The sequence below is a fragment of the Channa argus genome, chromosome 1 (genome assembly GCF_033026475.1).
Source record: "Channa argus isolate prfri chromosome 1, Channa argus male v1.0, whole genome shotgun sequence".
NCBI classification, from domain to species: domain Eukaryota; kingdom Metazoa; phylum Chordata; class Actinopteri; order Anabantiformes; family Channidae; genus Channa; species Channa argus.
In genome coordinates, this window is record NC_090197.1 from 33,355,398 (window position 1) to 33,371,637 (window position 16,240).

The window sequence follows — 16,240 nt, forward strand, 5'->3', positions numbered from 1 at the left end:
AGACCATCACCTCTCATCGCAGTAAAAGTAGTGTCAGAAGTTATTGGGCTCCATCTATAGAGGAGATAATGTCGTCTCAAAATGGCCCAAAGTGTGAAAGCAACACCCAGAGGAAAGTGACACATCTTTCACTTCTCCTCTAGGTCTCAGAAGTGTTGAAAATGTTTGACTTGTTTTATGGCTTGACAATGTCCATCCTTACAATACATGGCAATGTACTATACAGTTCCTGCCTTCAGTTCTGTATTATCCTAGTATCTGGCCTGATTAATCTTCTTAGGAGGGTCTAACAGAAAAGCTATTGGTCCTGATATTGCTTAAGTTAAGATCAAACTTTATCAATCCCACAGTGAAGAAATTCACTTGTTAAGCACTTTGAAAAAAAACTTTTTTTTGTTTTTAATTGCAAAAACATTTTCAAAGTGTTTACAGAAATTGGAAAGTGAAATATACAATGTATATACATGTACAATTTGAATTTGATAACATTTTGTAAATGGTTTTTACTTCTAGAGAACATTTCTACCTTACTGAACAAAACTGTAATGAACTTACACCCTATTGGACATTATTCCAAATTCACAAGCATAACTTGTTTAAGTGACTGACATGTCATAAAATGTTTGGAGCAAACTTCCCATCTAACATTGTGTGAATGCTCCCTCTGAAACTCTGGAAGAATCTAAGAAAGGAACAAAGATAGACTGCTGCCGTTTTTATGTCAGATCATTCATGTATTTCTACCTACAGTTTCTGTGTGACCTTAATGATACCTGCAGTAAAAAAACAAACACACAGATAAATGCTACATGCACAGCATTGTTCCCTCTTATATCTAAGAGCCATTACACTTACAAAATGTGGAACCAGACCACTCAAAGACAAGAAATGGCCCAATCAAAATATTCAATTTTCACCTGCAGTGAGGTCAAGTGGGTCAAGTGGCCTGATAAGTTTGTGGGAATGCTGCTCAGACATATGTTCTGTGGCACTTACACCATCTTTTACTAAAGCTGCTATTTTGAACATAGGTTTAGCATTATAAACCTTTTGGGAACACAAAATCTGACAAAGAGAGAACTAAGAAACTATCAGGCAGCAAGATTTTGTAATAACAGTCGAGCGTCAGTGCAATAAATGTGCAATACCCATTATATTCTATACTTTGATAATATATTGTGTTTTGTGTGTGTGTATGTGGGCATACACATGAAAGACATAAAGTTACCATATACTTGTGCTTCGTCTGAAATTGGTCTCTATGTACTGCGTATATAGTGCACTAAATTTACTATTTACCACAATTCAAATGTATTAATGCAAAATGATGGTTCAAAGACCTGGTTACCTTTTTTTACATTAACATTTAGTCATTTAGCAGACCTGGTGGGACCACTGAGCTGAAGAGTTTTGTATGGGATCGTTTCTGTGGGGGTAAGACCACCAGATGCCATTTGATGGCAGGACTCAGTAGCCGGGAGGGATTTTAATCCTAAATGAGGGAGTTGAGGTAGGCAGGTGCTGTCGAGTTGACCAGTTAAAGGAAACCTATGCAGAGACAAATGAGTGGTGCTGTCACATTTTGAATCATCTGCAGCTGTTTGTTTGTGCATGCTGGTAGCCCATGCACAAAGAATTGGCTTGCATATTCAAAAAGGTAGGATCTGATCTTGCTGATGTTGTAGAAGGCTAATCTGCATGCCCTAGAGACAGATTTCTTTTCCTTCAGATCACCCTCACAACCATTGGCTACGGTGACAAAACCCCACAGACATGGACAGGACGGCTGTTATCGGCTGGTTTCGCTCTGCTGGGGATCTCTTTCTTTGCCCTGCCAGCTGTGAGTCAAATGTTTACATTGTAACACTGTAACTTCTTACATCATCTCCTCACAGCTCCATAAAGCTAATGCTAGCAGCATTTGTGGGTGTTTTTATGCAACTTTACGAGTGTGTGTGTGTCTGTGTGTGTGTGTGTGTGTGTGTGTGTGTGTGTGTGTGTGTGTGTGTGTTTGTGTGTCTAGGGCATCTTGGGGTCAGGTTTTGCCCTTAAGGTGCAGGAGCAGCATCGACAGAAGCACTTTGAAAAGAGGAGGAACCCAGCTGCTAGCCTCATCCAGGTAGAAACACACACTTCAACAAACTCACATCACCCCTGATATAGATATATGTTTTTCTTGCAGCTGAGGACCAGTGTGACTACAGACAACTTTTATTTATTTAATGTGCAGACTTTCTCATATATGTGTCATTGTGTCTGAATAAAAGTAAGCATGCGTGTGTCCACTCTTTCTTCTTTCAACAGTGTGTTGGTAATATGCTGAAATGTGTGTATGTGTGTTTTTTTATGAGTAAAGGTGTTTCATTAACAGTGTATTGAGAGTGTGTGTGTGTGTGTGTGTGCTCGTGTGTGTGTGTCTTGCCAATCTCTGGTCAGGGTGTGTAGCTGACGATGACTAACAGTGTGTAAGCCACATCTCTCAGGTCCAACAGCAACATACGCCGCTGGGATTTATGATCCATTTCCATGGTTCTTATTCCCTGGGCAAACACTCCTCTGAACCATCACTTACTGTAATAGACAAAACCAGCTGCATTACCTTCTAATGAACAATAAATATCTTTGGTGTAGTGTTTCTGTCTTTCTGTGTGTGTGTGTTTGTGTGTGTGTCTGTGTGTGTGTGTGTGTTTGTGTGTGTGTTTCTATCTAATTGTAATGCAATTTCTATGTACTCCATGTGTACATCTGTCTGCTTTTTGTTGCGTACTTTTGTCTCTTCTCTAAGTTATGTACTACCTATTTTCTGACATTTTCCATCAAATAAAGTCCTAGCTTTTATTTTGAGCCTACAGAAAAATCAATTCCTAAAACTCTATTCTGCAAGGATCCTTTAAGATTTGGACATTATAATGATAATGATAGACCAAACACATTTCTAAACCTAATCATTTGGAAATGGAAACAACCCAGAATAATAAAATTGTAAAGTAAAGATTGCATCTGTTTCCCAGTGAAGGGATTTTCTAGACTGAATAAACCACAGCGAATTGCCAAGGCTGTCCGCTAAACAAATGTAGCTAAAAAGGGCTGCGTTTTTCTGCACTTGGTATACCATAATCCATTGCATCAGTTGTTAAAAACAGCAATCAGGCACTCCTTGTCAACTTGTAAACCGATAAACTGCTGTAATATACAGTCATGCAAATTTAACACTTTGATTACACCACTGGAAAAAAGTCACAGCAGGCTGTAAATATTGAAAATCCACACATAAAACCCTCTCTTTGTATTAACAGCACAGCAATGTTTTTAATCATTAGCTGTTACAAGGAATAAGAATTATTTAGATATATGTAATTTTACCATCACTTGCAAATCTATCATTTGTGCAAGCAAAGTGTCAAAATTACCTCTTCATTTATATGATACGTGATTTGATATATGCGCTAACAGCATAGTTTGTTATAGAGGACAGTATTAAAACATTCATGGTTGTTCCACTTCCAAATTTTCCAGTTGAATCTTGACACATTGATGTGAATAAGGAATTAAATTGTTTTGTCTGGGCTCCCTCTTATTGTGATGCTTGATGAAAACCAGTTGGAACCAAATTGGTCCTAAATAACTCACAAAGGGAGCAATTAATCCGGTGTGTGTTGGTCTTGTTTCTGTTTTGTTGGCTTTGTTTCAAGCACCTGGTTATTGCCTTTTACAGTGTCTGCCAAGTTCATAACATTTTCCTCAACAGGTAAAAGGAAACTTGGAAGCAGCTGTGATGTTTTAAAAACATGTGTATGACATTACTATTCTGCCCATCACCCCCCTCCCCCATCTCACACAGCTCTTCCTGCTTTAAACCACTGTGTGCTGTGTGTCTCTCTATGTAAGCGGAACAGGATTTTACCACTGTTTTCAAGCCTGCAACAGCTGGTTGATTCTAAATTTCACTTTCTACCAAGTCTATTTTAATACAAGACTGAATATCCAAATGAGTTTAAAGTGGTCTCTTGAGAAGCATATTCAGTGAATATAATACAGACTAAATTGACCAGCATTTGGCAGGTGGCCGGTGTTAATTTCCCACCCTGTCTGTGTAAAGTGTTTATGTAAATGCTTTTCAGTCATGTCACAAATTTTGTAACCACACCTGGTGCCATCACAGAGGTTCTGTTGGCAGCAAGTGCTATAAATCATCATTTAAGATGTAAAGAAAACACCCTGCAAAATGATGGGGGTGCTTAGATCAGATTCTGCTGGTTGCAGAATAGACTAATTAGGTGCACAAATCTGGCTTAGTACACAAGTGGCAAAGAGGGTTCATATCATACGCAGCCCCAAAATATCAAGCCATGCAAATACCACGCATGACTGCCTCCAATCTTACAAACACCCATTAAGCAGAAACATGTGTGACAACGCAACCATTTATTTGCTTCACCCACACTCAAAGCCTCAGAACATTGCCCCAAAATTGCATCTTGTACATTTCAAACATTGTTGGCTTGATACTTGCATAAGCAAACCTGTATCAAACCAAACACACCTGACTTATAGCAAACATAACTCGCTCAGCCAGCTGCATTACTTTCTAATACAGTCAGTGTTCCAGGTATTACAGAAAATAACAGAAACAATCCGATTATTTGTGCACATCATTTGAATTGTTTTCCATTAAAAGGACACAGGACATTGTCCCAGACCACCAACACTCTTCTATATAATGCATAACCTTAGCTTATTGAGAAATCAATACAGTGTCTCTCTTCATTTCTTCTTTTTAGTCTGTAAGCCTGTGCTGGCTTTTATTTAAGAATAAAAACCAATGTTGAGAAGCAGCAAGGAGGAATTATATGCTATGGCTTTGTTATTTCAGGTGTAATTTTGGATACCGATGCCCTAAAGTGTTCAAAAGAGGGACACTCCCATGGTGTCTTCATAGACTCCAACTGAATTAAGTCCAGATATATTACAGTTTGGACTCCTGTGAATACTAGTGACAGGTGTAGAAACTCTCTGAAGAGCTCTGGCAATTTAGAGCACCAAAATGTATGTTCCCAGAATGAAGCATTTATTAAAAACACTTTACATTTTCTATCTCATGCGCTGAGCATACAGTAGATATCCTTATACACCCTGTATACTTTGGGCTGTATTACTGAGACACAAAGTATCGAAACTTTCCATGGGTTGTTAGTGATTGTAAGATTCTGGCTATATAAGCATCTTTCTACTGCTACATTAAAACCATCATGTTTAATGTAGTTAAAATATGGTAAAACTTATTTTACCATATTTTAACCCCTCATAAGAGCTGAAGACCTCCATTATGGCTGCCAGCTGGTTACATCACCCAAATCACACTGTGTATGTTCCATGTTCACATGAATCTCAGTCCCTTTTTGCTCACCATGTTTGTGCCATTGCCCCTATGTGTCTTGTGTGTGTGTGTACATACTTGTGGATGTGTGTGTGTGTCTCCTGTCCATCTCTGCTCCCTCCCCCACCCAGGCTGCTTGGCGTCTGTACTCCACGGATGGTGCTCGTCCCTACCTCAGAGCCACCTGGCACCACTACCACAGCACCCTCCCCCCCTTCAGGCATGTATTCCCCACCACCATCACCACTTCCTCCTCCAGCACCACCATTACTGCCCCCACCTCCTTCCAACAGCCCCCAACCACAATGTATCAACAAGAACAAGAACTAAGCAGCTTTTTCTTTTTTTTTCCCTTCACTACTTTCTTCCCGTACGACCTACAAAACATTTTTCCTTCCCCTCTCCCCATTTTTGTCTCCTACATTTTACCCTGTTCATTGTTTTATTTATCATTATTTTATTTACCCTGTCGACTCTGCACGTAGTGTGTCTGGCGTAGTTATGCTGCTGATGAGAACTCGGTTTCCATTGCTACCTGGAAGCCTCATTTGAAGGCGTTGCACACCTGCAGCCCTGCCAAGTAGGTAACAACTTACAGACTTACATACATGGCTGCTGCTGCTGCTCACCCCCTCTTTTTGGTCACTTCATTTGCTTTAAACGTTTTTACCATCATGCAACTCACTGTTATGTAGCTTTCTCAGCATTTTGTTTTCATAACCAAACCTGAATTTATCTTCTCCCCCTAATTAAAGAAGGTTTGCTTAGCAAGAACAACCTTCAACATCCTTTTCATATTCAGACAGTTCAGTGCAATAAGGTTGGTGGTCGATGACTTGCTAAGTAATCATAATTAATTTTTATTATGACTTTATATGGTTGAAAATGCAGACTAGTCCAAGAAAAGAACAATGTTTATGGTTGTGTACTGCAGCAATAAAACTAAATAGTAAAAAAAAAAATCTGTTGCTATGTTCTACATAAGTGGAATGAGTTGCAGACACTGACATCTCATTTGAAGATTTTAAAAGACTGTGCTCAAATTTATCGCCTATCTTGAAAAAGAAATCAAGTTCTCAATGAAACTATCTGTTTGATAAAGGATTTTTAAAAAGGTAATAGCACATAATATAGATGGTAGAACTACCATGTTCACATTAGACATAAATAACGTTTTTTTTTCTGACTTTCTTAAAAACCTAAGTGATTAGAACCATGTCCAGCACAATTATTCTTTGTTTCAAACTGGTTTCCAGATGTTTAAAATAGAATCACTGAAGCAGGATTACTTTTCCTGCACACACACACACACACACACACACACACACGCACACACACATACACACACACACACAAACACACACACCTTCCTGATTTCTGTGTGCATCTTTCCACCTGCTGAGCCTTACTGTGCATGGCCATACTGTAGCCTGCATGTGCTTGGAAATGACTAATTGCAGTTAATTAAAGTTTCTTTCTTCTTGTTCCTGCCTCCTGTATTAACTAGTGGAAATGTCTGTATGAAGCTATTTTAATCAGCTGGAATACTGACTCTCCGCCTTTGTCTCTTCCTCTTTATCCCACTAACTCTTGAAGAAAAGAGCAGGGCGAGACTACTTACAGGTTTGTATGACTCTAACCTCATTCCCCCAAAGACACAAACACACACACTCTAATTATAAGTTCATGCGATGCACTTATAATTATGCCTAATGCTTTATCATATCAGCTCTGGAACGGTGATATGTGGTTTTAACTGGCTTACAGGCTTGTTTTTAGGTCATTCACTGTGGAGTGGGTCCTCATATAATGAATAGTACTAACTACCAGTTAATAGTGAATAGTGAGTAAATCAGTTTGAGACTACAATTCCCAAAGGAAGATCTACTATTTTTTTTTTTTAAATCACTCATTCCTTATTTACCCAAATCTTATGGTAAGGTATGAAGGTGACTCATAATGAGGTTAAACTCCTTTTTAAAAGTGAGAAAGATGTTAAAACACAATTGGAAGGCAAAAGGTTAGAAACTTTAAAACTGCTTTTGACTTATAATTATCATGTGCATCAATATTGTAGTGCACAGTTGTTCAAAGCGAGCTTGATCTGTTCTGATAAAAGGACAGCAGAGGTTTCAACATATAGTTACCATCTGAGTAACATTGTGAAGAACAGCAGCTAATGCAGTCTCTCAAGTGCTCTGGTGAAGTGCAGTCATTGATTTGAGTTGTGTTGACTGACACAACTGAAGACAGGCAGCAGAGACATTGTGATAGAGACATTTGTGTCTATTGAACTGAACTACACAGCCAATAAAGCAAATTACATATATAATCATATTATATTATCATATGAGCTTTTGCGAAGGTACAATGTGCTGAAGTTCTTAGGTTTCTTGTACTTTTCTTTTCTACTTTTTTACCACACATATCCATCTCTGATTTGGTCTCTCCTCCTTTTTTTATTACGTTGTCTGTCTGTGCACTTGACTTTCAGGCAGTGAAGGGCAATAAACTTTGATGTGTGTGTGTGTGTGTGTGTGTGTGTGTGTGTGTGTGTGTACATCCCAAAAGACAGGAGTCTGTACCATGTCTGTACCATGACGCACTTTTTCCATTGGGATGGTATTTATATAACTCATCAAACACAAGTCTAGGAGAGACAGAGGAAAGGTTCCCTCTCCTTTCTTTTTCAGGGAAGGGGGGAAGACTAAGAGAGAGTTTTGAGTTTAATTATGCTAGTATAGTTTTTACAGAGCAGCGCTTCTTTGGCAACATTTGGAGTCCTTATGTTCAGCCAGCAACTTCTTAGGCGTTTAAACATAAGACAGCCACACACATACAGATATAAAAAATAACTTCTCCTTGCTCAGTCAAACAGACAAACAAATTGGCTTCTCACCCTTAAACAAAATAGCATTTAAGTAGTCTTTATTGCTTTCACAACAGTCATCCTCTGTGTTTAAAGGGCTGTGTTTAATTACACTGTTCTTTCTTAGAAAGTTTTTGTTGCAGCAAATCCAATTTACACTTGTAAAATCCTAATTATGCACACTTTAATGTGTCTTTTCTGTATGTACCCCCTCAACCAGAGAAGCCATTACACGCTGTGTTATTAGTGGTTTTACAGACAGTCGGCTGCTCAGCAGCAGTAGGTGCCATAGTAAATGGCTGGTGGTTTTTGTTTAAGCAGACTTGTAAACACCAGCAGCAGTAAACATTAGCTGCACCGCACATCACGCTGAGTTTAAGTGTACTGAATATTGGCACCAAGAGGCAGCACAAAATAAAGGATAATGGGGGTTTACTCTAGAGTTTATGTATGTAGCCAGGTGCCTTCTGAATTAATTTAATTCTACTGATGTTTTAAACAAGGAGGGGGGGGTTAACCTCCAGTTAGATATTAATAATTTATATGAAGATGATGCTCTTTTTTGCCAGCAATGCAACTTTCACTTTGGGCACTATTTCTCATCTTCTGATGACGTGTCCCTTTCTTTGCTCCCTTTTTGGAAGACTTATTGCAAAAGTACGCCTCGCTTACATGGGTTTGTGTTTGTTAGAGTGCTGTTTAATCCAGGACAGGCGACATATAACAGCACTGAAATCAAACCAAGCAAAATAGACTAAACGGACGCAGGAGTGCAGGCTGATTTTCAGTTATTGATTAACTTTTAAACAACACCAGGGGCACACAGAAAGGCTCTGTCAGAAAATTCTTTCACCATATCTATGTGTTGAAAAGAGGATTTGGGTGCTGTTTGAGTTGATTTAGAGGTGTCCTGCATGATTTAAAGGCCAGAGAATATAACTAGTTTTTATACTGGAGTATCAGATTTTTTTGGATTACATTTGGGAGTCCGGCCTGCTAAAGCAGTGTACAACAGGCTACAAAATCTAAAATCGTGGATTCACATCATAAATAAATTTGAGGGAAGTCTGAATTCAGGTCCTCTGCATCCAGCCATTCTCATCCGTCTCTGAAATATGCCCTCCTGCCCTTTTTCTCTGTGTATATACTGCGGATCAATATTAACAGCAGAACATTTCTCCTTCCTCTGCTGGACTCCTCTTGTAATCTCCTTCCTCCTCTTTCCTCTCCATTCTCTCCACCATCCGTCTCTCCCTTTCTTAACTGTAGTAAGGGTGTAAGTAATGGAAGGCTCTTCAGAAGGTGTACTCGGATATATAGGAGGTATCTACATTATTACCCAGCATCCTCTCTGCCCTGTCCTGAGCCCAACAACCTGTGGGAATGACTAACCATTAGCATGAGGAGAACGAAAACAACATTATAACCTCCCTTCTCAATCCCTTTGATCCCACCCAGGACTGAGACGGTGACTGTTGCTTGCTGCCTGTCGAATGTGAAACTTTGTTGCCTTATTACAAATTAAAGGGGAATTCCACTAAAACAGATATTTACAGTACACCGTTGAAGTAGACAAGGTAACAATACATTTAAAATAAGCAAAAACGTACCTGATTTATAGTTAAACATATTTAGATTGATTGACTATAGCCATAAATATAGTCCTTTCATAAATAAGCTGGTTCATTTGAATTGTTCTATTTTCTTGACGCAAAATGTAAAAATACAAGGTGTAAATTCCCCTTTATTTTAATTTTTATTTTCCTGGCAGCTCACCTAAAATGTTCTTATCTTCTCGGCAAACTGTTCCAAGTCCAGCCACATGAGTAAGTTATTTTGACTTATTTCTAGCTCCTTGGGACCAAAAGTTTGTTCTTTTGAGGATTTTTCTAAGATATAGTATTTTCAGTCATAAAACTAATATGGTCCAGTGCAAATTTAGTAAAATAGAATGGAAATCAAATGACTAATTCAAGGGGCTGGACCAGGTTCACCTTTAATTGCCTTTCCACAGCATATACAGTAATGGCCATTTCAGTATACAGTAGTAGTTATTGCAGGCATTTTCCACATTTTGCTGCATGCTACTGGCATTCCTGCTTTTAGTCATTTTTGCCATCAGAGATCAAAAGAATGGTAATAGTCAATATTAAATATCTATTTACTGTAGCTCCATTCATTATGTTTAAGAAAGAGTATGTGGTTGTTATAGCCTTGGTAGTGAAAAAATTTGTAAAAATTCAGTAGATTCAGAACAAGAAATACTCACTAATAAGTTTAAATAACGTTTCTACAAAGTCTGAGAGCACTCACGTCTTTATAAAGCAAAGGCAATGTTAGCAAATCAATACAAATAAAATAGAATATGCAAACAAACAGAGGTTCGGGTGAGACACAGAGGTCTCTCTCTCTCTCTCTCTCTCTCTCTCTCTCTTTCTCTATCTCTCTCTCTCTCTCTCTCTCTCTCTCTCTTTCAGCACTGCATGCTGGTCTATTTGCCTTATAGCAACAGAATTATTTCAGTGACTGTTTCAGTGACTGAAATTGCACCCACCACCCTGTAGGTAGAAAAGTTCTAAAGACATATCACATAGTCTTTAATTATCTCATTAGGTCAGTTTTGAAAAGTGAGTAGATGACTATAGGTCATGAGCTGATTGGGTAAGTTTGTTAAATCAGGCTTTGGTGTCTTGGTGGACAGTCTGGCTTTGTTCTGGTGTATTGGGCATGTCAATCAGATGGATGGTGCTGGGGCTGAAGGAAGCGACAGAACGCTCCCCTGTGTCTGCGCTCTGAACTCTTCTCATTCTCTAAGGGGAAATAGATGTTGACAGCATTACTTTTTTTTCTCTCTTTTTGTCTCTCTATCAACCCCAACCTCTCTCTTAATTCCATCCATGTGTCACTTTCCTGAATTTCCTCACATTTTCCCACTTTGTCTTTCTAAATATCCCTACATGGGTCAACACTTCCATCACTCTTGGCCCCATCTCACCCATCCCAAATCTCTCTCTTTCCTTCTCTTGAATGCTTTCTCTCCTCTCTCACTCTTCCTCCATCACCTCTTCGTCTCCCCTTCTTTCTCTCTCTTTAATTCCCCCCCTCCCTGCAGTCAGAAGTTGAGTTTTAAGGAGCGGGTCCGGATGGCGAGTCCTCGTGGTCAGAGCATGAAGAGCAGGCAGATGTCCGTCAGTGACCGCCAACGCTGTTCCCCTGGCAACGATGTGGTGGGCGGTGCTGATGGGCTGATGGGCGGGAGCCCGGCCAAAGTACAGAAGAGCTGGAGCTTCAACGATCGGACGCGGTTTAGGCCGTCGCTGAGGTTGAAGAGTCAGACTCGCACTGCTGTCCCAGATGGTGAGTGGGCCTATGAGTGTTTGTCCAGCTAACTGTAAATGGAAATTAACGAAGAGAACATCGGATAAATTATCCTTTTCAGCAGCATGCTTTTTTATACAGTACACAGTAGGTAGAGTAACTGTTTTTCATCCCTGTGGACTTCTGTTGGGCCTGTCATTAAAACTTTTATGTTGTGTTTAGTAAAGTTACCATTTCCCAAAATGCTGTGCTGAATTTTTGGAAAATGTTTAAAGATCAATAAAAGTAGCTATATCTTGAGGGGTTGAAGATTAGGTTTTTAACAGAAAATTTATGGAACACTAAGACCTTGCATTTACACAAGCAGTGTATAAATAAAAAAACTGCACACTCAGGGCAACACCTAGATCAAAGTGAAATTTTGCAGAAATTATGCTTTGAGTCAAAACTCTGACATTAGTCTAATTTGCTTAATCGGGACTATGTGGTCAAGTGATCAGATTGGACTGGGAGCAATCTGGAAACACACCTGTACTATTATCTTATTTTGAGTAGCATCATCCAGTACAAGGTAATGCATAAGAGATGAGAGATGATGTATATTTCAAATCACCGGGAACACGAAACAGTGGACAGAAACACCTTATTAATCGTGTATCATATAATTTTCACTACTTGATTGACAAAATTTGTTTTCATTTCATTTTCAGATCAGGCTTTCTGCTTGTATATAATGAATTTCTACCAAAACTCTACTGAAACATCCTCTTTTGAATGACCCGCCCCCGCTTGTAGCTATTTATTTAACCTTAGGTCAAATGCATATGTAGACAAACTTCCAAAAGTGATGCAATTTCCTTGAAGAAATCAAAGTGATTATAAAGTCATATTCACTAAATACTAAAGGAGAAAACTGTTTTAAAACCAGTAAAACCAGTTTCTGTTCGGACTGATTTTCTTGGCCAAACCTTACCAATCATAGATCAAATGTCATTTTCTGAAATGCAATGAAGTCTGCACCAAGTTGGTTGATTTAAAATTATATTTTCATTGTTTACAGACTGCATACTGAATTAGTTTCCTTACATTTTCCAGAAACTTCTACCCTACAGAAATAGAGAAACTGCTGAATCTTTTAATTGTACCTCTGCTTCTCCTCTTATTCCCCTGTATCATTTGTTTGAATCGATTTTATAACCTCCAATATGCACTATATTATTACTCAGCCTATTTTAATTTTCTTTGTGCTTTTTTCTGTGAGGATAAATTGTACGTACATCACATATTTCGTCTTACACAGCTGAGCCTGCAAAACACTGCCCATTCCTGACATCCAAGCAGGGCATAAATTTTCACTCCTGAAAGCAAAAATAGTATCAGTGTGAAACATTCTTAAATATTCCCATTTTTTTTATTACTTTTAACACTAATAATAGTTTTTTTTATAGGGTTATATTTGTTTTTTAAACATCTGTCTCTCTCAGTGGACACAGGCATGACCACAGAGGATTCCTTTGATGAGCGAGGCTGCCATTGTGATGTTACAGTGGAGGATCTATCAGCTCCTCTCAAGGCTGTCATCAGAGCTGTGAGGTGAGTGTTTTTTTAATGCTGGTGCACTTCTTTCTTATAGTCTTTCAGCTGATGCTCTTGTCAGATCATCTGTATATCACCAAAATCCTACAAACATTTGGGGACTTGTGAATATCTCTGCAATGCTGCCAGTGCTGTTCAATGAATCAGAGGAGGCACAGAAAATATCATCTCTCCACATTCACTTAAGTTATGGAGCATATTAATATTAGAACATTTTAAACCCTTTTGTTTCTCACATTGACTCAGAGCTCTTTGAACCATAGAAATGTACAAATGTATAAATATACCTTTTGATGTCTCTGAACTGCTTCCGCCTTTCAAATACCACAAACAAACATAGAGATGAATGATTTAGGAAGGTATTAAGCTGGTGTGGGCCTGTGGGGTTTTTTTTGTCTGATTTCATCATCGCAGCGGAGAGCCTTAATTATGGCTGTTAAAGAAGGTTATTTTTGAATTGTTTTCAATACATTTAATATTGTATAGGTCTGAACCATCTCACCTCTTCTATCATCTCACAGCCACTTTAGAGTGAATAAAAGTATAACACAACACCCCAATATCCCTGGGTTTCTTCTCTCCATTGTCCACTTTCTGAATGGGATAAAAAACATCCGTTCACTCATGGGATTCATGTAATGTGTGATTCCCAAAATGTATTTTGGTTTTCTTCTCATTTGCTACACCCTTCTCTCTTTATTTACATGACCTACCCGCAGAGTTTGAGGGCTTTTTGTTTTGGTTTTTGTTGTGTGGGGGGGTGTACGGGGGTCGGTTGGTGTATTGGGTGTGTGGATGAATTTCAGTACACTCTGCTTTCTTACACTGGCACCGGCACCCTGTGAGCAAATGTTTATCCAACTGGCGCCGACAGATTCTCTCCCTTCACTGCAGCTTCTTACCCTAATATTGTACCAATTTTCACGTCTCAAAGCAATTACAGGTTAGTTTGAAAATGATTTACCTCATGTCAGGGCTTGAAATGTGATTATTATGATGCACTGAAGAAAAAGAATGTTTTGCTATGATGCTTAGCTTAGTCTGGGTAAAAAAAACAACTTCAAAGCAACATTTTAAACCCAATTGTTCAAATATATGTTTTACATCACTCAAATCACACTTTCTTACAGCAGTCTCTTCAGGTTTTTCCTGTTCTACAGTTAAATCATTCAGCTATGCGATATTTATTAAAACTGGCTGTTAAACGCATGACTCTGCACGTGTTGAGCACAAAAAACTTTTCTATATATAAGAAAACCAAACAAAAGGCATTTGCAAAAATACATTTGTTTATGCACAGGGTATGCCTTATGTTTGCATGTTTCCAATATTTTGACAGTGCAATTTGTTGTAATTACCTGTAGCAGTATCGTCACCACTCTCTGTTTAGTTGTAATTCTGACCATCTGATATCCTGTGTTTCTTTTTCTTCAACCACAGATCATTAGCATAATATAGATCTCTTGAACACATTTGGATGTACAGCATAGTCATAAAGTCAAATGGTCATAAAATGTGTTTTATTAAAAACAGTCCAATTTATGAAACAATATGTTTAGGGGAATCTCTTTAGAATCGTGAGACAAAGTTATTTTGCAGTGTTTTCTCCCAAATTATATCTTGGTAACAATATGCAGTCAGTCATAGTTTTATTTGTTATTTATTTATTTTTGCGAACTGACACCTACTAACCTCCTTTCCATCACCAAGCTGATTTTTCTGTATAGGACTCGCACACACACACATGCATGCATAGCATCACAAGCCAGCCTACCCACACAGTACGGCTCCTCCATGGGCATCCGCACGCCTGGACTTTCCCAGGGTGTCGGGTTGAGGGTGGGTCAACCCCTCCCCTATCAGGACTGTTGTTACAGAGGGTCATCTGTCACTATTGCTTCCATTTCGATAGTGAGAAAAACAGGCAAGTGGAGACGAGCAGAAGCCAAGGGGGATAGATTTGCTTACCTGTATCAATATTATTGACCCAGCAGGGGCTCTGTTCACCAAATACACAGTGATAGAAGGTTAGACTCAGGTTTCAAGGCCATGCATTTTGTTTGTTATGGATTAGACAGGAAAACCAGGGCTTTGGGGCCCCTTAGATACTTATTGAGGTATTTGAGATTTTAATAATGTTTCGTTTATTAAACTTTATTATTGGCTCTTTCACACCATCTGGTGGTTGGTTTAAGGTATTACACCCAATTGGGTCTCGTGATCTCGGTGTTTCATCACACTAAGTGCCGTCTGTTTATTTATTTATTTTACAAGTGATTGTGTGTTTGTGTTTGTAGAATCATGAAGTTTCACGTAGCAAAGAAGAAGTTTAAGGAGACATTGCGCCCATACGATGTGAAGGACGTGATAGAGCAGTACTCTGCAGGACACTTGGACATGCTCTGTCGCATCAAGAGCCTTCAGACCAGGTCAGGATACAGTGGATTCACACACAGACACTTAAACATGCTTTGCAAAATCAATCTTTTCTACAGAGTTGGACTTTTCTTCCTGCATTTGAGCTTTAACGTCTTTTTTTTTATCGTTTAATTGTTTAAGAGAATTGTTTAAGACACTCACACAGTTGACTGTTGCTCCAGATGTTGCTTCAGTACTTGATAGTTCTGCAGAGGTTATAGATCACTTCATACCTTCCCTTACAATATGTCCTTCATAAGTGTGTCCATGTATGTGTACCTGTGTGTCCCTTTTTTCTCGCAGACTAGACACTGTAGTGGGTCCAGCTCCAAGGCCTTTCAGCAGTCACATCAAGACCTTTTCCTCTCCCTCCCTGCATTTATATTACAGCCAAGCCTGGAGGAAGCCCTCTGCATCGGGGTTAGATGATTAAAACTAGTCAAATTATCTCTGACTTTTTGTTTTCTAACTTTAACCGGTTGCCATATTGATGGTCAAACAACCACTTACATTGATGGGGGCATAGAAAAAAGCAACTTCCTGCTTGTTAATTATACACATGTGAGAAATTTAGGTCTAAATTAAAAATAAAGTTGAAGCTTTTTTCACACCTGATTAAAATCAGGTTTAAAGTACTTTAAACTTTAATTTTTACCCAGTTT

General features: G+C 38.8%; 1 protein-coding gene across 6 annotated transcripts in view; it reads left to right on the plus strand.

The window, feature by feature from the left end:
• kcnq5a (potassium voltage-gated channel, KQT-like subfamily, member 5a) overlaps nt 1–16,240 on the plus strand; it is a 92,371-nt gene that overhangs the window by 70,955 nt on the left and 5,176 nt on the right. The window contains exons 6-13 of one of the 6 annotated variants that reach the window (XM_067513690.1): nt 1,730–1,840; nt 2,024–2,119; nt 5,863–5,957; nt 6,974–7,000; nt 11,359–11,603; nt 13,049–13,157; nt 15,458–15,589; nt 15,882–15,998. In XM_067513690.1, the coding sequence (XP_067369791.1) occupies nt 1,730–1,840; nt 2,024–2,119; nt 5,863–5,957; nt 6,974–7,000; nt 11,359–11,603; nt 13,049–13,157; nt 15,458–15,589; nt 15,882–15,998 (932 nt within the window). Of the gene's footprint in view, nt 1–1,729; nt 1,841–2,023; nt 2,120–5,508; nt 5,602–5,862; nt 5,958–6,973; nt 7,001–11,358; nt 11,604–13,048; nt 13,158–15,457; nt 15,590–15,881; nt 15,999–16,240 lie in introns of all 6 variants that reach the window. The other 5 variants (XM_067513697.1, XM_067513705.1, XM_067513715.1 and 2 more) reach the window with 5 other exon arrangements.